Source organism: Vidua chalybeata, chromosome 4 (genome assembly GCF_026979565.1).
Source record: "Vidua chalybeata isolate OUT-0048 chromosome 4, bVidCha1 merged haplotype, whole genome shotgun sequence".
Lineage (NCBI taxonomy): Eukaryota > Metazoa > Chordata > Aves > Passeriformes > Viduidae > Vidua > Vidua chalybeata.
Window position 1 is genome coordinate 54304104 of NC_071533.1, and position 25436 is coordinate 54329539.

At 38.9% G+C, this 25436-nt stretch overlaps 2 protein-coding genes across 4 annotated transcripts in view; both read right to left on the bottom strand.

Annotated features, from left to right (window-relative positions):
• Window positions 1-4249, bottom strand: part of STIM2 (stromal interaction molecule 2) — a 64317-nt gene extending 60068 nt beyond the window's left edge. For both annotated transcript variants that reach the window (XM_053940268.1, XM_053940269.1), the window contains exon 1: window positions 2876-4249. In XM_053940268.1, the coding sequence (XP_053796243.1) occupies window positions 2876-3419 (544 nt within the window). In that variant the 5' untranslated portion in view covers window positions 3420-4249. The remainder of the gene's footprint in view (window positions 1-2875) is intronic.
• A 14603-nt stretch (window positions 4250-18852) lies between these two features.
• TBC1D19 (TBC1 domain family member 19) overlaps window positions 18853-25436 on the bottom strand; it is a 50941-nt gene continuing 44357 nt past the window's right edge. Inside the window, exons 17-21 of one of the 2 annotated variants that reach the window (XM_053941414.1) lie at window positions 23297-23406; window positions 22028-22119; window positions 21121-21236; window positions 20220-20290; window positions 18853-19238 (exon numbers count right to left, since the gene is read on the bottom strand). In XM_053941414.1, coding sequence (XP_053797389.1) covers window positions 19164-19238; window positions 20220-20290; window positions 21121-21236; window positions 22028-22119; window positions 23297-23406 — 464 coding nt within the window. In that variant the 3' untranslated portion in view covers window positions 18853-19163. The other variant, XM_053941415.1, reaches the window with a different exon arrangement.

Here is a 25436-nt window from a genome sequence, read left to right on the forward strand (position 1 = left end):
GCTGGAGTGAATAGCAAACAGCCTCATGGTGTTCCCTCCAAGGGAGACATAGTTCTGTTGGTCCGATTTTCATAATCACAGCTAAATACCTTCAAGCACAGTGTCACATTACATATTCAGCTGTCATTTATACTGTTAAAAAGGCAGATATACACAGGAAAGACAACAGTAATGATAATCTATATATTCAATTAAGTAAACACCTGAATATCTGATAAAACATGGCAAAAATAGAATCATACGCTCTCCCCTAGTCCTGAAACTCATCACACATACCTTTTCTGTCAAACATCTAGATTATCTTTGCCAGTTTCTTCTCTAAGCCAATAAAAACCTCTGAGACTGGGAACCTGTGTAACAATCTACGCAATTTGACTGTTATAGGTAAAAACTTTCCAGCCTATATTTAATCTAAATCACACCCACTAAAATCTACTTCCTCTTAACCTACATCTCAACCACATTCAAAAAAAAAAAACAAAAAAAAAACCAAAAAACCAACAACACAGAAAAAAAGCTTTAAAAAACTCCCAGTACTTCTGTGAACCATTTCTTACATACCCATCCCACAGCCTTTTCCACCACATCAAAATAATCCTGTACTTTAATGAGAAATAAAAAATTAATTCATAGGTTCTGAACCTCTCAAACCACATCGCTACATTCCTCTGTACTATTTGGATTTAATACTCAAAACTAGAAATAGAAGTGCTATCAAAAAGAAAAAAAAAAAGAAAAAAAGCCTTCTGTAATTTAAACTCAATCAACATATCCAAGGATGGTATCTACTTTTGCCAGCTGCAAGTTGCTCATTCGGACCAATTTGTGACTAGAAGTCCTGAATTATTTCCTACAACTCTGTTTCCCAAGCATCTCTATCTAAGCATTCCATAGCCTCTTCCTAGTGCAGCATTTTATATTTAGTAGCTTTTTATCTTCTGGACTGTACTTCTCAAACCAATCCAAATTACTGAATTAAAAGTTTCTCCTGTTGTTTTCCAGACGAGTGTTGGCATTCTCTCCTAACTCAGCAGCACATTTGCAACTTTCACCTTTTAGGAAAATGACAGATAATATAACTAAAATCACCCCCTGAAAAAGTCATCTGCTTTTTTCCAAACCTTAAGAGTTCTTCCAGCTTCGCAAAAAGTAACTTAAAACTATTTGGGAGTTAGTTCGATAGGCAAACAACCTCCATGACAAATTGAAACATGTATTTATTAAGTGGATGAGCACAGAACTATGTTGAAACCGCCTAAAATTTAAAGCTGTTTATAAGACAGCTTTTAAGCACATGTATTTTCCAGGCCATATTGTCATGTAACACAATAAATCCACTTAGAGCATGTTAGATTTCTCAAATAATTGTATTTCTTCTTCACCAGAGTCACTATAAAGTGGGAGAGAACACAACTGATAGGCATCTCAGTACCTTTACAATCCATAAAACATTTAAAAATTTTGGTTTTTTTCCATACAGACTGACACATCAAAATTGATTAAGCACAAAATGTAGACAGCATCAGCAGTATCATAGATAGAACTGCTTAATACCACCTACAACCAGATCAGTCACAATCAAAAAACAAGAAGAGAGAGAGCTGTTCTGATACAGCACTTCCACAACACCCTTGGGAGGTACAACTGCTGCTTCACAGACTGCGGATGTTCCAACTTCCTTAGTTCATCCAGCAAGCCAACAGATTGGACAATTCCCATTTCAGAAACGTCACGTCCCCAAACAGGACCGCTAGATCACGTAGCCTTGCATCTCTACCTTGGAGTTATTTCACGACTGCTGCTGAAGTTTCATTAATTCTAATTAAAATTCACGTCTTTAAGGTGTTGGGCTGAGAAGAAACCCAAGTATGTGTCATCAGCTGAAGTTCAACACTTGCAGTTCAGGGTGTCAAGACTATTCCAAACAACATCAGAAGTTTTTCTCTGAGAAACACACACTACTTTGATTCTGAAGGGAGATGGGTTTTTCTTGTTTCGTCCACCTTCCATGTTCTTCCTTCCAACTACGGAGCTTTTTGAAAAGCACATTATGAAACAAGACAAACTTCTAAATGTTTCCGAGAATTTCCTAACGTACAAATCCCATTTTCTTAAGTGAACTGTCTAAAGGCAGTAAAGCTTCCTCCTGTTCATTACAAGATAGATTCAGAACACGTATAAGCCATTCAGAGCCATCAAAGCCTGCTGAAATCAGATTATTTTAAACGTTTCAGTATAACCGCTGGTTTTGATTGCAGGCATTCCCAATTGCCCTAAGTACGGCATTCCCAATTGCCCTAAGTACGGTAATGTGACTTTTCTTTAAAGAATTAAGGCTGGAATGCCTTCCACTTTCCCCGAGAACTAAACCCCCCTGGGGGCAGGGATGGACACCTCTGCCTTCGCAGGAGCTGTGCAGCGATACAGCGGGACTCGGCAGCTGCCTGTGCCGAGTCCCTCGCCGTCCCCGCCGCAGCTCCGTCCCGGCCGGAGGCCGCTCCGCGGGTGCGGCGCCGGGGCGGGCGCGCTCGGCCGTTCTCGGCCGAGTCTGGCGGCGCCCCGGACACCCGCACGGGCGGCACCGCGGCAGCCGACGCGGAAGCGGCGGCTCCGGATCCCAACAATATCGCTATTCAACAGGATCCTGCACACATCCTGCGGCGGGCTCCTTCCCGGGAAGGGCCGCGCCGGGCAGTACCGCAGTGCCGCCGCCGCAGCCGGACCCCCTGCAGACCGGCCCGGCGCCCTCTGCAGAGCCGCACCGCGCCCGGCCCCCCGGCGGCGGGAGGCGGCTCGGGGGCGCCCGGGAGAACAGCGTCCCACCCCTCCACCGACAGCCCGCCCGCCCGCCGGCGGGACGCGCGGGGGCCGTTACCTGTCACCGGCTCCGCCGCAGAGGCGGCCGCGCCTCCCCGTCCTCCCCGCCGGCCGCCGCCGTCCGCAGCCTCCAGCTCGCACCCCGCGGCGGCGGCGGGCAGGAGCAGCCCCAGCAGGAGCAGGCAGGTCGGCACCGACCGCACGCCGGGCGCTCGGAGCCCGCTCATCGGTACCGCCGCTGCCGCGGAGCGAAGGCAGGAACACAAGGACCGAAGGAAGGAACGCAGGGCTGGAGCTCCGCGCTGCGCCGCTGCCGCTCCGGCGGCACCAACCCAACCCAACCCGCTCCGCTCCGCTCCGCGCCGCCTTCCGCCGCTTCCGGCGGCCCCCGCGCCGCCGGGCGACACGTCACCGCGCGGTGACGTCACCGGGGAGGCGGTGGCGAGCGGAGCGCGGCCCCGGTCCCGCTCCCCGGACAGCGCGGCCCGGCCGGGACGGGACGGGACCGGGGCGGAGCGGGCAGGACGGGACGGGACCGGGGCGGGACAGGACAGGACCGGCGGCAGCCGCAGGTGCCGGGACCGCGCCCGGGCCGCCTGCATCGCCGGGCGCCGGGGCGCTTCTGCCGGGGAGCGGGGAGCAGCGAGCCCCTCGGGGGGCCCGCCCGGCTCCCGCCAGCCCGTGCCGGGACCTGCGGAGCGCCGGCTCCCCCGGGCCGCCAGGCGTGTCCTGGAACCCCCTCAGATCCAGACCGGCTGGGCCGGATTCAGCAAAGGCACAACGTGAAAATAAGATGTTTTAGCTACAGGGCAAAGCGAGACCTTGGACTTCGTTAAACTTGCCCTTATCGCACCGCCAGTGCAGATAACCTGAGGAGAGCTTTCTGCAGTTTAGGTTCGGTGTGTACTACAGCACTCTCAAAACATCAACAAAACGAGAAAAGAAAGAGTCTCAAATCTGATCTCACACAACTGAAACCAGGAAAACTAAGTTTTCACAAAGATTCAACCGTGATTTCATTGTCCTTAAAATCTTGACCAAAAAAAAACCACTTTTGCTTATGATGTTTCTATTAAGACACTGAATGGCAGTAAAGTTTGTTTGTCCTCTGTCCAAACCTGTGGTTCTTCACAGCATTCTGTTTAGAGCCATTTAACGAGAATAACACAGCCTTTAAAGACCAAATTCAATCTAGTATCTTAGATACACAGTACGTGAGAAAATAACACAACACAGATGCTAATAGCTATATAAACTTTACATTTTCTATTAACTATTACAATTACCTAAGAAATAACAGAAGAGGGGTTGAAAGAGCCTTGAGAAAAGCCTTTGCCTGCTATGTAGACCCTCCAGGAGACAGGAGCAGGACATGGAGTTGTACAAGCTGCTTCTGCGGGTCAGCAAAATCTGGAAAACTAACTGTGAAATCATTACAGTACTATTAAATGCAGCAGGAAACAATTTCTCTACTAATATAGTTGGCATGCAAGCTCCATCCCAGTTGAAACATATTTTTATGGGTAAAAAAATACCAAAACTTTAATCATATAGCATGTAAAGATTTGGAAAATGTGTCTAAACCTAATGAACTCTGATTGAATTGTGAAGTCTGTGCATAGCGTTATCTTTTCTGCTGGTGAATAAAACAGCTTTTAAAGACTAACAGTATCTGACCACATCTTGTGCAAAGAGAACAATGAAAAGCCTGTATCTTAAGAAAGCTTGTTCAGTGCTGTTTAACTTTAAGGAGGGGAGCTGGAGCAGAGTAAATTTCCCAGATGGAAACAAAGAAACCGGCTGTTAATTTAATTAATTAGTTAATGTTATATTACAAAGAGAGAGGAACGCATAAAGGGCACATGAAAGAGGCAAGTTTCCTGGACAAGTGTGAACTGTTTTAACTGCGAGCTGATGAAGTCAAAAAATCCAGACTGCACAAGTACTGTAAAGAACAGCCTATTCTGCATCAGAATAGCTGTGAGATGGGGACACTCCAAGAAAACTATGTGGGCCTTAAATAATAAATGTTCCTTTCTAAAAGTCCTCTTTCAGTATTGGTTCATTCTCACCTCCTACTTTTAACTACAGTCCCCAAATCATTAAGCATGGAATGGATTGTTTTCAAGCAATGTCTGTGTTCTGGAGCTGGGGGGATGTCAGTGCTGGTCAGGACACCATAGCAGAAGATCTCGCAGTGAGAAGCTTCTTAGCTGGAAATGCCTCATTTCCAGTGCCACTTCATATCACGCAAAATCAGCTGCATGAGCTCAGAATCAAGGAAAGGCTGCAGCCTAACCCGTTAATCCACAGAAACCTAAATAATTTGTGGTTTCAGTATGAGGACCCAAATTCTAAGAAGTGCCCTTCATCACAGAATCAGAGAAAAATGTATGATCTCCAAAGTTCCTCTAGTCTAACTCCCTTACTCAACCCTGAGGAACATCACTCATAACCAGATGCCAGTTTCATTTCAGACTGGTCACCACTACGTTTTAAGCAAGTGGTTCAGACTGCCATCCACCTTGTCTACTTACCCCGTCCCTAGTGGACTACAAAGATGCTGTGGATGCCACATCAAAAGACCCTTGCTAAAATCAGTATGTGCTGCTCTTATCACTTCAGTCATAGAGCCAACTCTCTCATGACCGAAGGCAATTGAGTTGATGGAACTGTGCTGGTTTTCTGAATTGACTTATCCTTTGTCATCCAGAAATGGCTTCCAGAAACATGTCCTTCATTATCTCCACTGAGATACTTGGTAAGGATGACTGCTCTGCAGTTTCCTGCACCTTGCTTTGATGATGGATGTGACATTTGCTTTTTTCCAGTAACTGGAAATCCCGTCTGATTGCCACAGCCTTTAGAAGGTGATAGGATGCAGCACAATGAAGTTAATCACCCTCCTCAGCACCTTTACAAGCAGCCCCTAAGGACTTGCAAACATGTAATTTGCTAAATTTGCTGAAGTCTCTTTCTCCAAACCTTGCCAAACTAGGCATGGAGCTTTGTGAACCCTAAGGGCTGACCATGCTAGTAAAGAACAAGGGAAAGAGGACTTCGAGCATCTCAGCCTTTCATCACTAGTGACCCACCCCATCCATCAGCAGAGCTGTGTGGGTTTTGGGATGTCTGCTATTCAGAATGTTTTCTCTACCTCTGGCTGTAGACAGTTGTAATAGAAAGGCTGGAATTTGTTGTGAATGGAGAATGAATGGTAATGTCTGGGCATGGGGTCGCTGGATGAAGCACACAGCAGCAAAAGAGTTCTCAGCTTGGACTATGCTATTGGCATTCAAATTACCCAACCTAGCACATTTGTGTGCAGTTTTACAAGACACTTTTTCTCTTGTTCTGGAGAAAAAGAGCAATGAAGAGATCCTGATGATTTACAGAGGTGAGACAGCATGAAGACACTGATCACTATCAGCTGCTAAAGGCTACAAAGAAGCATATCCAAAATCTCTGCACTGTTGCCAGCCAAGAGGAACCGAGACGTGAGGAGAACCTCAGAGCTGGTGTCACTTCTCTCCTGTGTAATTGCCATGGATGCTGGACCCAGCACAGTCTGGACAGAGTCTCACCCCTGGGCGGCAGATGGCAGCCTGGTCACCTCTGCCTTGGTGCCCCCTGGCTGTACGGGAGCACACGTTCCCAGTGCTCCGGAGCGTGGGACACCTGAGAGTGTGAACAAAAGTTAAAGTTGTTTTATTTCGAGGTCTGCTTGAAGTACAACCATGTTCTCCGAAGAAGGTCTGGCACTGGCATATGCACGTTGTTGACAGAATGTTGCAACAGCATTTCCCAAAAGTGCCTACGTGTATCTTTTTGCAGGGAGCAAACTGGTCTCAAAGCCTTAAGAGTTCAGCCATTTATGTTACTTTCTGTCACGAATCCGGATGAGTATTAATGGACTCCTACAGTCTTGGTCGAATTTTCAGAGTGTTCTTTGCTGTATGGATAACCTGAGAGGTTTTTATTTGCGTCTTGTCCTGCATCCTTCCATTGATCTCCAGAGCAGAAAGCTTTTTTTCTCTTTTATTAGTGTGTATTAACTGCTTTGAGTTGCCTTTCCTGTTAGCAATTTTATCATTCACCTAGCCTTAATCACCACATTGATTTATCTGAACAGAAAAAGGGAGAGGAAATAATCTTCGGAGTTGTTTAATGCCAACAGTTCTTTCCAATATATACATTCAGCCAGCCTGACAATAACCCTGAAGCAGATTTGAACAATAGAATAAAGGAAAAACAGTATTTTGTCTGCCCTTTAGTGCCATTTGCAGTCTCTCCAAACTACAAGCTGTGAATACTCTGGGTAGATGAGAAGACTGATGAGGGAAAATGAGCCAGACTAGTAATAACACATGAGAAAGAAACCTGGTAGGGGAAACAGAAACAGCACGAACTTAGAAAAAATGCTACAAGGTCACCTTACAGGAAAGAACGCTCAGAAATTCATACAATAACTTTTTTTTTTTAATTAAAAAACAATGCAAGTATGAACTGGCAATAAATTCAAATTCAGATAAGCAATGGCCACCAGATTATTGGTAAATTGTCCAAGAAACATTTGGTTCTATTAGTGCTATGAAAAGAAACATTCATTTTTGAAGAGACTTGAGATTAAAATTCAAATATCTTCTCTTCATTAGAGAAGTTATTCATATCTGCACCCAAATTATAAAACTTCATAGTTCTCAGATTTCATGTGCTGATAAAATATCAAATGAAGGGGGAATTTTGTAAGATTTCTATTTGCCAGGATGAGAGGATCAGTTTAGGGACCCCTTCTTAGTTGTTTCTGAATTACTGAAGCTTATGTTTTGGGGCGGGAAACTTGTTAGTTCAAGAGGAAACTATACAAAGTATTTTAAGTGGGCCTGTATTTCCAGCTGTTAATGGACTAAGAAACTATGGGTCATAGATGTTATCTCAGTCCAACAAGAAAATTGAACTCAGAGAAGGGAAGTCAGTGAAACATCTTCGTTATCTGATAGAAGTATTAGCCTTTAGGATCTTCTTATCAGTGACCATGAGTCTAGATATCCCTCAAACGAGAAAATTACCTGGTAATAGGCTAAAATGCTGCATAAATTACAAAATCTCTTTCATTAAGAAAGAAGAAGCAGTCATTAAGGGTAAAACAAGAGCTGCAGATCTGCAAAGAACTTTTCTATTAAGTTTCCTAGTTTGAGAATTTTTTTTCAGTCAGCATTGTCACAGGCATTGCAGAAGATTTTTTTTTTCTTTAACACTTATGGAATAAAGACAAATATAGAAGAAGTCTTGGAACACACAATGTTCAGCAAGCGTTCATTGCAGCTGATTCTTGTATTTGCATAGAAGCTTTGCTTATCCTTTTTTCAAATTGTTGAGTTCTTTATGGGAACAGAGATGCCATTCCAGTTAAAGATGCTGGCTAGGCAGACTGTGGTTGGATTCTGTTTATTTCAAAAATAAACAAAGACTCAATCTGTTTACACAAGATCTGGAGGCACATCCGGAGATACCGAGTCTGAAGGAAAACAATGGCAGAATGAGTGAATAAAATATTTCAGGCAGCACTTGGAATCTGTAGAAAGAGCCAAAAACTTGCCAGGACACAATCTTACTGGTGGTGCAGGAGCAGGGAGGGATCTTGCTATCTTGAATATTTTGGCTTGTCAGACTATAACAGGGTGACAGGTTGTTATATATTTTGACAGCTAAAGACCATTTTGGAGCAACACAAAAATGGTTGTGGAAAAGAATTACCTTACAGATTTAGGTGATCAGAAATATGTTAAAAACTACCAAGGGACAATCCTGGAGATCATGATATGACAAAGTTCATAACCTGATCTACTCAGAACATACATCACTACAACTGGTTTTGCCAAAATTGATTGCCAGACTGTAAAAGTCCAGGCATCTTATTAAATTTTAACAAGACTTTGCTTCTGGTAATTTTGCATTCACAGTAAAATCATAATGGATTTATGATTTGAATAATGAATCATAATTCATTTGTAGTTCAAACTGTCTTGAAATGATCAGTGTACCCATTCCTGATGTTTAATGAACAGCAATATTAATACAACAAATCCATACATTAAAAATAAATTGTTGGCTTTTTCACTTTTCAAGCAATGTGAGAATTTAACCAATTTCAACACAGAAGTGAGCTATAGACATGACTCGCCAAAAAAGGCTATCTTAGAGGAAATGGAGGACAGACCATTTTACCACGAAATGAAAAAAAAAAAAAAATCCCAGTATGTACATAATATTTCTTTCACTTTCCCTGAATCTCAGCAAATCTCTAAATCTGCCATTACCTAAGCAGAGACAGTCAGTGCTTTGTGTCTTCTTATTCCCTCCCTTCCTGCTAGACAGGAAACAAGGAAAAGCACAATCAGGAGGTGATGAGAGTCACTACTGCACGACTACTTTTATCTTATAACAAGCATATTGACCAACTGTGTGAAAAAAAAATAGAATAAAAATCACAATTAAAAAAAAAAAAACATTTGGACAGAGTCATTTAGCACATTCTCGTGAGTATTAAAGACTACCTCCTGGGACATGTTTGGGTATGTTTTTGCTCAGAGAAAATAGTTCCTACTCATGTGTAACAGGAACTGTCAGAATGGAATCTGCTTTTTTAGGCTGGTACAGGCATTCGGGGGATCAGTTTTAATTTTCTCAGTGTCTATAAATTAACTTGCATTAAAAATAATGTGAATAGTAACTTTCAGAATATTTTTTTCATCTAAATAAAGGCTTAGTTCATAATATATAGAGCTGTTCTTTACCTGAATGAGCATGGTCAGAAAAATGCTGTCAGATTAATTATTTACAATGGAAATAATTTGTCCCTTTATGATAATATTTGGGATAAGAACAATTACTATTTATGACCTTCTGAAGAAGCAAGAAGGAATTGGCAAAAGCTTTTACTTCAAATGTGGTTTTGATACTTTTAGAAGCATTGATTGAAAAGTGGAATGAGCAATCACTCAATCAGAAGTCAGAATTTCAGTGAGTAGGAGATTATATTCTCATGATCTGTGACTAACAGAGAGTAATAAAAAGCCGAGTGAATATGTGTATCATGTAAATACAATTCTATTGTCAGATGGTCTGTGGTAAATTGAAATGGCTGCTCTGAGTCACAGCAAGCAGACTGTTTCCTGGAATTTCTGCAGGCAAGTTGCACATCCTGTAAACAGGAGCTCTCTATATCTATGGCATTGCATGGCCAGGTACTGTGAGTGACACCGACTTTAATAAATAAGATCATTCTGCAGAGGCAGAGAAAGCTGGTCTCAAATTACCCAGAAAGTTGAAGGACATATGAAAACCACTGCTAAGAAAATTAAACAATAGATTGTTTTTTTTTCTTTGCCTCAATTTTTAAATGTTTTGAGTGGGGTAATAGAGGGAAAGCATCAGAGACTGCATCCTCAGTTACAAGGTCATTGGATACAGACAATTTTCCTACTGCTGGAACACAACCTTGGGCATTTGGTGTTATCACTTGGTACAAACAGCTGTATTTCTCACAAAAAAAATTAAAATAAATTTTAAAAAAGAGTAAAACTTCATCCATTGCTTACATTTTCAGAAAGAGTACACATAGTTCATTTTTATTCCTGCTTGCTTTGCAGGTTGTGGTAATTGCAAGATTGTGTGCAATGTGCTAAGCTTCCTTGAGCATTGGACTTGAACAAACTTTCATGATCTTCCTTGGATCTGGACTTCTTCTTATTCCTTTATCTGCCCATTATGAAATTGTGACAGTTTTGGTTAGGGTGGGACAAAAAGGTTCTGTATTCAGTGAAATTTTTCAGCTTTCTGATGACTTGTATATGTCATATGTATATGACAGGTCGTATTTTTTATCTTCTACTTAATGAGTTCAAGCAGTTCTTTCTAAACTCTTCATAGTAGTTAATAGGAAATGCAAGGAAGGGCTCAACTAAAAGTCTAAATCAGAGGCAGTCAACTCTTAATCCCTTTAGAATCAATAGAGAGTAATGGGAACTTCAGGTTGCTAATTTCTTACTAAAATAAGCATCTAAGATCTGAAGCTTTTCAAAGATGGAGAGGAGAGGCAAATCAATTTTCAGGAAAAACAACATATCTTCTGTCTCTTATCCATTAGGAAATGACCAACTAACACTGCCTCAATGCCTTTCTTTATTTTGTGTTCTTGGGACACAGGAATCAAAATACCTTTTAGGCCTTACTGATATAACTAGAAAACAACCATAAAAGAAACTGCTCACTGCATGAAGGAGTTGGAATGCACATCCAGTAGCAACAGGTAAACTTTTACTCATGTTTTAGCATCTACTTTCATGTTTATGCTGCAGTAATTTCAGAGAATGTTTTCAGAACTAAAATGACTAAAGGGAGACTCAGAAGAGTATTTGGTTCCTAACATGTGCTCCCAGTGGGATTACCTGTGCTAACGCCAGCAGTGTTCCCCTTCCCCTGGAATTAGTGTCTGTGACCACTCAATACTGAAAGTTTCGGTATCACTTCAGAGCAAGTTTCTTCGACACAAACTTGATCTCTCTGTAATCTGTAAAAAGTGACAAGCTGAAGAAACAATTACCTACATGATCCAGAAAATTAGGTTAATAGAATCAAGGAATGGGCTGGGTTGGCAGGGACCTTATAGTCACCTTGTATGTTGCTAATGGCTTCTGAACTAAAAAGGCTTGAGGCAGATGTGACACCTATAGAGAGTCACTGGAGAGAGACTGCAGTAAACCACAAACTATGGCCGTGGGTGTTGTTCCTCAAGGCAGGGTGGTTGCCTTGTCCTGAGAGTTTTAAGCTGAAAAGAACGAGTGGTGTGCCTCTTGAATGCTATGAACCTCCCTTTTTAGATCTAGCCGATCTCACAGCCTGAAAACTCACAGTGAAGTAAATAGGCTAGTGAAAATTTAAAATATATTACATTATGGAGGAAAGAAAAAGCTTAAATGCCTAGCGTTAATCCTCACTGAAATCTTAATAAAGCACTGAGTCTTGAAAGAACATTTCTATTCCATAATAGCCCTGCCTTTGAATGGCCCAGTCCCACCAAAAGCAGAGTGCACAGCACTGACCTGTTTGCATTGGAACAATTTCCTGAACAGTATCAGTAACCATCTCTGTTTAAATGTCTGGACTGAAGTCAGGAGAGAGTAATTTATTCTGCACTTGTCATTTAAAAATCTCACCATGGTGTTTTCTAAGAAGGAACAAAACTTTCATCTAGAGAAAACTGAAAAGATGGCCTACATTTGCATCAAGAACATACTCATTTCATTGGGTTGTGCCCAGTTTACTGGAAGATCTACAGTAAAATCTACAAAAAGAGGACTAAAAAAGCCAGTTCAACTCAGAATATTTTTTGTTAAACTGTTTGGAACTTGTGAACAAAAACTCTCTAAAGGCTACTTCTTCTATAACATTTTACATTGCATGTGTTTGTACTGAAAAGGAATTTTCCATTATAAAATAAAACAGACTGAACTGAGATTTTATAATAATGTTCTGAACTGCCTATCAAGAAGAATAGTAGCCTTGAGTTTAAAACACAAATAACTGAGAATTACAGATCAAGCTTTTAAACTAGGAAAATACAAATACATATAATAATATATAAACCATATAATAATATATTACCACCTAATGCACAAAATTCATTATTGAATGAAAACAAAAAATCTCATCTGAATGGGCAAAGATGGACCTTACATGTCAGAGAGACTCATGCTCTTTATATTAAAAAAACTCTCCATAGTTTACTTGAAAAAAAAAAAAATAACAAACCTCAGGGGCAGAATTTCATCATTTTGCAGAGACAAGGAAAAATCTGACAAACTAGAAAAAAGTGTCCAGCTGCTAACATTATGAATTACTATTGTAGATACCATTATTGTAGATACCATAAGATGATACTTGTTTTTTTCTTTGCCCAGATTGCTAGGTTAACTTAACCCTAACCCTAACCCTAACCCTAACCCTAACATTGTCTGTCTTTTCTCTGGAAATAGTATTTTCACTTTGTCCTAGTCTCATGTTCTAGAATCCTGTGTAAAGATCTAGTGTATACAAAACAAAGAAGTTTATTTGTACAATCTACCACCTTGGCCCTTCCCTCATCCAAAGTCTAAGTAGTAGGATTGAGATTTCTGGCAATGTTTTCCATTTCCAATTACTTGCTTGCAAGTTAGTGCCTAACACTACTTTGTGTGTGATTTCTTCCAAAGCCAAGGTGGCCAAGGTCTTAGACAGGTTTTTTCCAGCTTTGAATAAACACATAGGTTATCATCCAGCCTGAAGAAATCTGCGCTTACAATGGTGCCTGCAACTTCCCTGCTTCTCTTTCACTACTCCCTTCTAACTGAAATCCTGGAAGGCAATGCAGCACTCCCTTTGTCCACAGAGCTCTCCAGTGTCTGTATTTAGAATGGTCACCTAGGATGTTCAAGAAAACACCCTGGGCATCACTTCCTGCTGTTTCTGGAGGACTGCACTGACAGGAAGGTCTTTGATATATTTGGCTTTCTAAGACTGCAAACCTCTATTTAGGTCTTTATTAACCTAGATTGTTGCAAAGCCAAACATCTACCACTTCCACCTTTTAATTGTGTGTTTTCAAGACTGAATATTGATTAGCTGCCTAAATAAATAATACTTGCTGAAACCAACTCTGCACTATAATACTTACCCCTTCTCCCTATTACCACCTAATGCAGGAATGGACTGATACCAAATTTAAAGTTTTTCCAGGATTTCTTTGTAACAGAATAGAAACATATTTCTCAGGGGAAGAGGAAAAACCCTAATCAGAAAGGTTCCTGTTTTTCTGTAAACTGTAATTCCCACAGACAGGAAATCCAGATTAGACAAAACTATGTAAGGATATTTGTTGAAGATTGCAAAAAGAGAAGAGAGCAGAAGATAAAGCTCTGGAACAGAAAAATCTAATGATACAAGTCTGAATTTCAAAATTTATACAAACATATCAAAAAGACATTTTATCTTTTGTATGATTAACAAAACTTACTCAAGCTTTTAAAATTAAAAAAAATTGTTGAATAAAGATGCAATATAAAGTCAGTAGAAGAATGTGTACTTTGTTAAAAATACAAGTAGCAAATGATTGCTTTTTATGTTGCAGAGGTCACAGTTTACAGCGTTTGAACACCTTTTTCCACACACCCTTTTTCCATACCTTTTCCCTTTTTTTCAAGGATTGCTTTTCCCACAGTAGAAGTGCATTGCATGAGGCAGAGATGGCAGATGGGCTCTCCTGCCTCTGTGTTAATGGAAATGAGGGGCATTAATGCTCCTAACACCCCTTTCCCATGTCTGTCAGTTAGCTGAAATGCTTTCAGAAACTGGGCACAGTTAGCAAGTATTACAGGCTAAAATGAAACATCTAATTATGTCTTAAGGTCAGAAATGATGGAGAGAACTTCACTAGTAATGTGAGTGCTGCTAGCAACTGGAACTTCCTTCACAAGCTGTAACTATGCCAGTTTTCCACAGTTAGAACTTGATGTTAACATTAACGAACCATGATTGGGCTTCAAAGAAATGCTTATTTTTGTAACCCAGATGCACTTGGAAAAAAAGGGAGAAAAGGGAAAATGTTGTGACACTAGACTTATTATCAAAAAAAAATTAGATAAGAAATAGTACTGAACACATAGAAAATTAAATATTATTGCTTTTTATATTTTCTGCTGATCTACTATTTATAATTAACACTTATTAGGGTATAACTATCCTAAATAGAGCTTTTCAGAAAAAAAATAGAATGTAACACTCAGAGAACATGTTTCTTTAATAAAATGAACAATCAGATACCTACTAAAACATATTATGTGAATAAAACATAATATTTTGCCGTTGACTATCAGATTCCAACTTTTCTCTTAGCAACATGATACACTTTTTTGTTTAAAGCAAAGCACAGAAATTGGTGACATGCTTTGTCTTGCACAAATTGTGTCTTTAACTCTTTTGTTAAATACTCCATTTATTTTGGTCATAATTCCAAAAGAAACAATTTGTTCAAACTGTTCAGCCAAACACAATGTCATTTGGCAAAGCACTGTGGTCCTCCATAAAACCAGTTCTCTAGAGATAATTGTTTGCACATATCAGTAGTCCAACATCTACAACATGCTGATTTTGAAATCTAGGCACATGGAGGACCCTCTGCAACTTTCTTCAGAGAACCTCAAGTTCACTTCCTGCAACCAGCAATGTCTGACAAGACACAGAGTCAGGTGAACCTCCCTGGGCTTAAACAAAGACTCAAAAAGATTGCCAAAAAACCAGTATCTCTCCCTTTGTATTGATTTTAAGGCTGATCCTGGTTAATATTTAGCACAGTCAGATGGCAGTACCACTGTTTATGTTTTGCAGGCATACAAAAGCATGGTGATGAACCCAAGACAAACATCTTGTCCTAACCACAGACTCATTCTGTCCCTCTTAATAACTGCTGACTTGTGCTGCACTGTGTCCTCCACAGAAAAGACAAGTATCCCAAGATGCTTCTCCAAAGCATAACTGGCCAGTAATGCCATAATTTGGTATGTATACTATTAATTGCCTAATTAAAAAAATACTAAGTTGAGACATTTTAACACTGTTTTAAAGCAGAGCATAACTGTCACACTGCTGGATCAAAATGATCTTCCCTGCATTAACAATTTTGTTAAGGTACTGAAAAAAGCCAAGCATAAATTGTACAGAAAAAAAAAATCTTTCAGTGATTTCAAATAGCAGCACACAATCTCTAGATTCTAGAAATTTTGGTTTATTCCATGGTTATTTGCTGCAATAAGTGGTGCAGATCACAGTTGTACAGCCCCTCACTACACTCGTGTCCTTGTGCTAAAAGCCTGAAACCTCCAGAAGGGTATTTTCTGCCTTCTGTACTGATCCCTAAAGCTGTGAATAAACCCTGAGTCTCAAGTGCTGGAGTTGTCCTTCAGCACTTCTGAAAGCTCCCACAAGAATGATAGCCGGTATCATTCCTCTGCCGGAGGGGGAATTAGTCACAGGGGCTGTTTGCCCTGCGGTGCTGCCCAGTCCAGCAGGAAGGCTGGCGAATGCCCCTGTGCCCGCCATTCCCAGGGGCCCTCACCTCGGCCCTGGCCCTGCTGCACTCCCTGCCCAGCAGCTGAGCTTCCTGCGGCTGGAGGAAACCTGCTGGAGCTGGCTGGGCAACACAAATATGTGCTTCAGCTGATTGCCCTTTCTGTGAGGGCTGTGGGGATGGAAGCCGCTGGTCCAGCACATGAAAGCTGCCAGGCACAGACAGAAACGGCCTGGAAGAGAAGAGGAAAAAGGAAGGGCCCAGGAGCTCCCACTGCCCCAGCTGCATCCGTCCCCTCCCTCCCCCATTTCCTCACATAAAACACTGGACAGAATATTTTACTGATTTGTTAAATTATGTTGAAAGGCTCTTCCCCTTCCTCACTGAAGATACAGCCCTTCAGTTTTGCAATTTATTGCAATACCTTTTATAAAATGCATATTTTATTGTTAATTAACAGATCACTGTATTGCTTTCCCCAAACAGATCTTTATACAGCAATTCTGTTTCAAGGAATCCCTTCCATCTTGTTGGAAGCATTTTATAAAATTCATTAGAAGACAGTAAAATAGGTGCAAGCTTCAGCATTTTTTTTTTTTGCTGTTTTCTGGCAACAAATAGAAATGTGTCTTAAATTGGAGACTTCTTGCAACCTTTTCCCTTTACTGGGATATCTAACTGTTTTACAGTCTTTATACTCTCTTCATTTCTCATAATAAAATTTGTTACTATGACAAAAATAAAATCCACTAAAAATTATAAACTGTTCTAGTTATTCAGTTGTCCCATGACCCAGCCATCAAGATTTGAGCTTCAACATATTTTTGGAAGCACCAAAGGAAGATAACTTGGGTACATTTTTAGACAAGCCTATTTACATTTGCATTTTTTACAACAGTCTATTTGACATTACAAGAAACCCTTGACAGACCATAGCCAGTATCCTAAGGTAAGCAGCAAAATATTTGATCATTATCTATAGATAACAGAGCACAAGGTTCCCTGTCCAGTCATCAGGAGAGACACTGGAACAGGTCAGGCACAGTTTAAGTGCCTCAGTGGGGAAGATGGAGGGGATGCAAGGGAGATGGGAGATAAAAACAGACCATATTCTGTTAGTCATGGAACTGCTTGTTCAAACAAGAATCCAACAGTCTCTATCTCTGCCTACTTACAGCATTTCCAAAGTTACTGAAAATGAAAAAGAAGAGAAGATACTGCTCAAAAATCCCAATCTGGAAAAAGTTAAGGTACTGTTCAGATTCTGCACCATGTATGAGCACAAAGCAAACGGAATTAGAGGGTCAGCAGGCCTGTAGGGAATCTCCCTTGCTATTTAGTAAATACTTTTAATTCTTTATAATACCATGGTAAGCTTGAAATGACCTTATTGAGCCACAATCCTTGTGACTGCTTTGTAACATTGTAACTTCTAAACTGCTACCCAGTTTACGGATTTTAAAAACTGCAAAATGCTGCATTTTTAGATGCAGATCTGAAGATGAAGTAAGATCTTGTGGGTTATATACAAATTGAGTATCCATAAATGTAAACAGAAATTCAAGAGAGGAGAGACTGCTCACCTCCTTTAGGAATCTACTCTGTAATCTTCAGCAAATCACTTAATCTTTCTATGCCTTCATTTCCCATATATAAAACAGGGTAATACGTGCTGTAAAGGATAAAAGCTGTCACATGTCTTTTTAAAAACTAAGTGTCACAGAAAAACCTCTAGTTAAACAGTTAAAACAACTTCTTGCAAATATTTAAGGAAAACATCAATTTTCTCTATTATCCAGAGCAAAATTTCTCCAAATATTCTCAAACATTTTATCTGCTAAGGAGTTTGATTCTTTATATAGGAAGTGATAACACCAAGTCCACAACTTTACCTGTTTTTAAATAAGCCTTATAAATTTACCAGTTCAGTAAATTTCTACTACATTATCATGACAGAGACAACAGCATTCACAGACATACAACTCATACCCCTACCTGAAACTACAGCTTAGATCACCTGTCAAATTTTGAGCAAAGTATGAAGGATTCATGTTTCACTGACTTACATTCAGTATGGCAAATAATGACAATTACATGTACATAAGCATGTACGTGTTCATAAACCAGATAAAGACAGAAGTCCTATTGCAAATGCAGTGACTATATAATCCATTATCATTTTTTGGCTTAGAGTCTTTTTCAGGTGTTAAGATACACTCAGTCAAATCAGATTATTGATTCCAACTTTGGTATTAAACAAATCAAACAAATTTTGTGAAGAAGAGCTCACAAAAAGTATGACAGCTAAAAGATGATGCCAGCCTGGATTGTAGTGACATCAATATGAGCAGGGCTCTGGCACTGAAGCCTGAGCTGTTGAATCACAGAGGCTGGAAAACTGTCAAAGGTGTAGCACTGCTCTCCCAGAGAGGGTGTGGGGCACAGCAAAAAGACTCTTGGCATCATTCTCAGGGCAATATTTTGTTTCGTGCAAAGACCAGCTCCAGCAAGTTCTGAAGGAAGCTGTGCTCAGGCCTTCTCTGCGGGGGAACACATTTTGTGCCTTTGATGGGACTCTGGGGAGGAGTTCAGCAGATGCCTGAGATAGCTCTATACCTAAGCAAAGATGAATGGGGAATGTGTGACTACATCTCTGTGTATGAAAAGAATAAACAGGAGCAGTTAACATGAGAAAGAAGATGGAGAAAATTTCTGTGAAAAGAATAAATAAGATAGGGATAGCAAAACTGAGGTATGATCCCATCTTTTCCATAGAAAACAAGAAAAAATAATCTTGCAAGTAAAAGTATCTTTATTTTCTCACTTGACAGTATTGGAGATTATATCCTCTAAGATGTGAGCCTGAAAAATTGATTTCATATTAAAAGAATAAGGGCTTTTACAACTCTGACAATAACATCACAAAACTCAGATCACGAATTAAGTTTACTTTATTTAATTTAATATTACATGCATTTTAGACAGTGATTCATATTATTTACTTGCACAAGTAGTCATTCTCAATGTACAAATAATAACCATCGCTTTTACAGTGGAATTCATTAGCATGCTCTTCACACAATTGTGTGTAAAGTTATTTTTTCCAGTTAGAAAATATTAAGGTAATTATTTCTAAATTGATTTTATACATGGAGTTTAATTTTGGTTGTATGCAGACATTGCATAGTTGATGCTTAGCTTCTCCAGAAAGACTGGAATGTGGTACCAGTATTGTTGAAACAGATCAAGTGACAGTAGCAAACAAGAAGATTTGAAGAAGAGGCATAACCTTCAGGGTTGAAAGGTCAGCAAGTACAGCCTAGGATGAAAATCAAAAAGGCTTGTTAAATTTGACATTTGAATCAAATTTCCTTAAAGCAAGTTAAGAAGTCAGGAAAATATTCAAATACTGACTACAATACTGCCAATAATTAGATGTAGACATGGCTAGAAACAAATTATACTGGCTTATGTTAGTACTGTATGGCATAATTTCTCATCGTAGCATTTCAAAGAAAAAACATGTTTACCCAATGTATAGTACCCAAGTAACTTTATTTTAGCCTTTACCCTTACTTCAAACATACAAGGCATCATGGGTGAATAAGGAGTCTAACATTTCAACTTGTTTCTAAATATAATTGGGAATTAAGAATCCTTATCCTGTGGCTTGGCTAGTACTTGTGAAGTAAGTCCAATTTAATGCCTCAAATAATCAATGTCTTCTCATGAAAGTATGTTTTAAAAAAAGCCAAAGAAAGTGATCACAAACTGTCTAAATCTCGAAAAAATCAATCACTGTACTTTTGAAAAAAAGAAAAAAATAACAGGTGACTATATATAGTAATAATCTTCATGCTAATAACTTCATTTTCTTCATTTCCTAGGGCAGTACACACAGTGAAATTTCAGATTCACACTGACAAAGTAATCTTGTAAAATTTTTGTAATTTGTAGAACAGAAGCAACTAAAATGTACTGAGGAAAAGGGTACAAACCTCTGCAATATTTCAAAAACAATATATCCCACTAACACAGATTATATATTAAAAAAAAAACTTAACTGTAAAAATAATTTTATAACACTGCATTTTTATAGCAAATATGCTTTATTTCCTTTTACTCCAAAAAAGCAACATTATGTACTGAATGTTCACAATTTCCTTATTTTTTATCTAAGATAAGAATTTAGACAGAAAGATTTGCACTATGCATCATGTGCCATGTGAAGCTTAAGTTACTCTTACTGGCAAAGCATCAGAAACTATTTCAATCTCCTCTAAGTGAAACTTATCCTTACTTCAGCTGCAGCCAGTGATGTCACCTCCATCAGGTTGACTGCTCGGAAAGCAAACACAGCAGCTGCCAGGACTGAAAGAAAATGTCCAATATTTAGGTTTCTGACCTGATAAGTAGTGGTTAGAATTACACTTGATGTAAAACACCAATTTTCACTTAGTTTAATTATTTTGATTCTGAAGAATAATATACAACACGTGGCCATGTTTTGAGTTTTGTTGACCACTCTTTTGAACAGACAGGAAAATCACAACATTCTTTCAGGAAAGTCTGAGTGAAAATGCCTGAGTTTAAGATGAATAGCTTTTAATTAAAAGGGACAAGCTCTCTTACATATACAAATGAAACCAAAACCTTTTCTCTTCTACTCACCTGCTTTGCATTTAGAAATTGACTCAACTGAAGATACATGTTTTCTTTAAAACCTCCATCTTAAACCTTCCTAAATATGAGGACATTATTTAGCTGCAAAACTTTCAAAGTGTCTTAAAAGATGCCCCTTCAAAGGAAGAAATCCAACAAAATCAGGGGGACTCTCAATTGCTTTAAGTACTGTAGAGGTAGTTGCCATAAATAACATGAATCTTGTACTTAGCAAAAGGTGATGAATTAATTTACCACTACCACTGAAGTTGGGAGAACATCCTGTGTTCTGTTCAGAGAGCACTTAGCATTTTTTGAGTATTGCCATTAAAAAAATTACCTGACATATTTTTTATTAAAGATGCAATACTCATGCAATTCCATTTTTCTAGATGATATATGCTTTGACATGTATGTAACCTGCTGTCTGTATTCAAAAAGCAACTTTTTTCTTCTCATCACAAAATACATTGAAGCTAATGAGTATTTGCCTTACATTCACACAGACTTCACACGTTTTGTAAAAATAATTCTATTACCAGCAAGAATTTCTAGAGAATTGTATCCCAGGATTCTGTCCCACAGAAGCAAGAGCTGGTCTGTAGCTAAATAACCAGAAAATGCTCGTACCATCCATTTAAATGAAATTCGTAGCCTGCAAAAAAGTGACAAACAATGGTTATTATATTTCTGCCTCCCATGATGATCAGATTGTCTATAAATTGAAAATACTTCATTATCCTTCTGCATTTCTCTTCCAGGAAGAATAAGCATTTTCTCTTGCTGCAGTAGTAATCAATATTTTAATTTGCAACAGCCATCATAAAATTATTTAGCATCTTATTTAATAAAGTACTAATATTATTCTCATAATTATTCTGATCAAACAATCACATTAGAGTGACCTTCAGCTATTATCACCCTCAATGTTTCATCATTTCTGCTATTATTGTATTAAGATGGATACCAATTAAGACAAAAAGGTTTTCAGGTTCTCTTGTGCCTGGCGCCATGAATTCACTACTAAATGACTCTTGCTCTCTTGCCTCTTCCAATACCTTCTGCTGAAACGAACACATCTCTGTGTCTTCTGTCCCCTAGGAAATACATAACTTAATTCCATCAGATACAACATGAATTGCTGAAACTTAGCTGAACGGTGAAGCATAGAGCATTTCTCAAAGAGCAATTCCCCTTTCACAGTCTTTCACAGAGCATACAGAAGAAATGCACAAAGCACAGATTTGCAGGTTAGACAAAGCACTCATCTGACTCTCAAGGAAAAATGCAGCACTGATGGTTATTCTTTTGTGTCATTTCCTACAGATCTTCAATTAAAACAGTACAGAACAGCATTTTCAGAATAATGAATGTGCATTTGTTTGTATTGGATAAAATTTGTTACAAAATTTGAATATTTCTAACAAGTCAAAAAGAAGTACTTACGGCTGAGCTCCAATTTCTCGGAGGTGATAGAAGAGCTGGGGCAGATGGGTTTGTAGAAGAGTCTCAAAAAGCAAACACAGTGATACAATGCCCTAAAGAAACAAGATCGTATCGTGAATACTAACGCTCATCCTGTCAAATCTGAGAAAACAGTAGCAGCATGTAAGTGTGTATGAATTTTTAATTCAAGCAATAGAACACTAAGAGTGATACAGTATTCAACTCCGGTGAGAAAGGCACAAGCAATTCTAATACCTTCATCACTAAAGCCTTGCTCCTGCAATTCCATGTATGTATTAGCAACATAATATGTTCTGATAGTCCTTTGCAAGTTTGAGTTACTTATGGTGTTTGTATGTCAGGTTATATTATAATGAATCATTATAATATAACCTACTTGAAATATTACCACTTTGATGAAACAGACCTCAGTTGCACTAAAAAATAAAGGATGTCAGAAAAAGTATTTCTCTGATAAGTAAAACCAAACAGCAATAGGGATAACTTTGAAAATAATTAAACCTAAACACTTCTTAAAAATTGTTTCAAAAATTGCCATGGAAATGGATAGATTCTTGTTTGACCTCTTTCTCTGTTATTAAAGATTGAAAGCACAATACATAGCCTTGAAATGGTATACCAAGGATAGCATTTTCTTTTAACCAGGAAGTATTTTCAAAAAGCAATGCAACTCTTCAGCACTTTTTGAAGGAAAAAAGAAATATCTACTCTGTTTTATTCTTCACAAATAAAAGACAAGCCAATTTTTACAACTCTTGTACATTGAAGACAGCTGATCCTGGTCACAAACAAGACAAATTATTTAAATTCATCTCGTAGTACTAAAAGGCATGTGCTGTCATGCCAAGATTCTTCAGTTAAAGAAACAGACACTAACTTGGTATCACTGAAACAATACCCCAGACAATATTTCGGAGTCCATTTACAAGTCTTTAACGAAAGTGAATTTGTGTGACTCTTTGAACTGAGAAATCTATTGGATTAAAAAACTCGACTCTTATAAAAGACCCCATACCCTCATAAAATGAGAACTTACTATTTTAGTAAGGTACACAATAGCAAAGACTAACACTGACATAGAAAACATTCTAGACTGGAATGACCTAATAATTTTCCCAGCTTGACTGAAATATTTTAGTATAATTAAAAGGATACATTTCAAACACATAGAAAACCATGCTACTGTATATTATTGTTCTGGAGCAAACAGGATATCAAGTGAGTGGATTTAATTCCTAATGAACTTACAGAGGGATGAGAAGAGATGGAATGGAGTCTGAAGAAAAAACGCACATACATCTCACGGAATATCTGATACAATTTGGAAGGTTCATGGTACAGAAAACAAAGTGGAGCAACTGAAAGGATAAAAGAATTATAATTGACTCAACACTGTAAACTGCTAAAAGAGTTCAATGATTAAGCACATGAATTATGAGGAAAAGCCAAGTAATTTATAGTACCACAACTTACAAAAACAGTACTAAACCAATTATTGAGAAAGAAGTATTCAGTCACAGTCTATCATTTAATGTAAAAAGTCAAAAAAGGGAGTATGATACATTCTAGATATTATTCCTACATATTTCAACAGGCTAAACCAATTAGAACCTGCTTACTAAAGTGCTAGCTTTGGAAACATAAGAAACATGCTGTAAGGAGAGCACCCCTAAGGTGTAGGGCAATGTGACCAGTGCAAGTTTTTGATTAAACTGTCTCTAACTTTCAGTGTGCCATGGGGCCAGTGACCAGCTTCAAACTGATGCCCTATTTGTAAGACTGCTTGAAGATGGATATTGTGAAAATGAAAACATTAAAAGAGCAGCTTTTGGTTGCCACAATAATGTCACTACGTATGACAAACTCATAGAGACATGTTTATTTCTTACAAGAGCTGTAAACCATGGACATTTGGTAGTTTACTGTTTAGAAGTCTTCTAATAGATCTGACTCAAAATAATAATTGATTACATTTGTAAAACAGCAGCTCTGAAATTCGGCTTGTTTGGTAAAAATCTTGCATATAGTTAAATCTGCTATATGTATGTGCTGCTCAAATAGAACCATCATTCCTTGAGACTGATAGTCCATACATTCAATGCATTCTCACAGACAACTGTCATACCTTTTTGTGAACAGCCTTTTGATCTGTCCAGTCATCATGCTGACTGTTTCACTTTACAGGTGCAATCATTTTAGCTGACAGTTTACTTTTTAACACACTCATAGTTTCTATCTCTACATTCACCTTTCCCTCCATTTTATTTACACTAAGCTAGGGATATGGATATATTTATCTACATATGTATGTACACATACACACATAGATATATGTACATTTTTTAGATATATACTGATATACGCATGTGTGAATTTATTTTCATATCTAAGAATCAGAGAAGGTGGCTTAAAAACAAAAATGGTGTCTGTGTATGAGAGGTGGGGTGCTAAGGTAGGGTGAAATGTTCACAGAAACATGTATTTCTGTAGGGGTAAGAAAAGCAAAGGGTGTTACCTGTGCTCATGTTTTTAACGCTTGAAGATGGAGGTGGAAAACTTCCCAGTGTGCACATGTACATAAAGGCCAGGAGGGTAACAGAACAGCCTCTGACAGCTGGCACCCTGACAGTGTATGCATGCAAACAGGAAAAAGGGTATAGGATTTTCATAAGGACCCAGACACTTCCTCACATAGCAGCACAGCATGGAATACAGCAGATGCTCTGCTTGGTCCCAGCCACTGTACCCACAGTCTTGAGCTACAGAACCATCTTTCTGCTGGCTTTCTTTTCACCCTTCCTCCTTCTCAGAGCCAGCATATTCTGAGCCTGTGCAAAGAGCGGGGACAGGAGGGAGGGAGGAAAACTCACACCTCTGTTTGGGAGACATTGTTCTCAAGGGCAGAGTCAAATCCAAACATTTTGAAAAGCAGTTCACACAGAACAAGTGAACATCTCTAAGCGAGTCCCTAAGGAAGAGTTTGTAAATTAAGTGCTCATTATTCCAAAGACTCTGGATTCCCTACTCAGGTTCTTATTTCTTATTTCAATTCCATTGCATTTCATTTCATTTCTTATTTCAATTCCATTCCATTTCAATTCCATTGCATTTCTTATTTCAATTCCATTATTTTAATGACTATATGTGATTATTAAACTTCATTATTAGCAAAACCTAGCATTTTAAGTATAATCTTAAAATCTGCTTGCCCTGTGATGCTAAGAACACCTTTGATAAACCAAAAGAAAAAAACTGAAAACCCAAAAGATCTAATCTCACATCTGCAATTGCTGCAATACATCTGTAACCCCAGGAGATTTTTCTGCTTTTTTTCCTAAAAATCTTGTTGATATTTGTGCTTTCCTTTATGCAATAAATTAGCAACCAT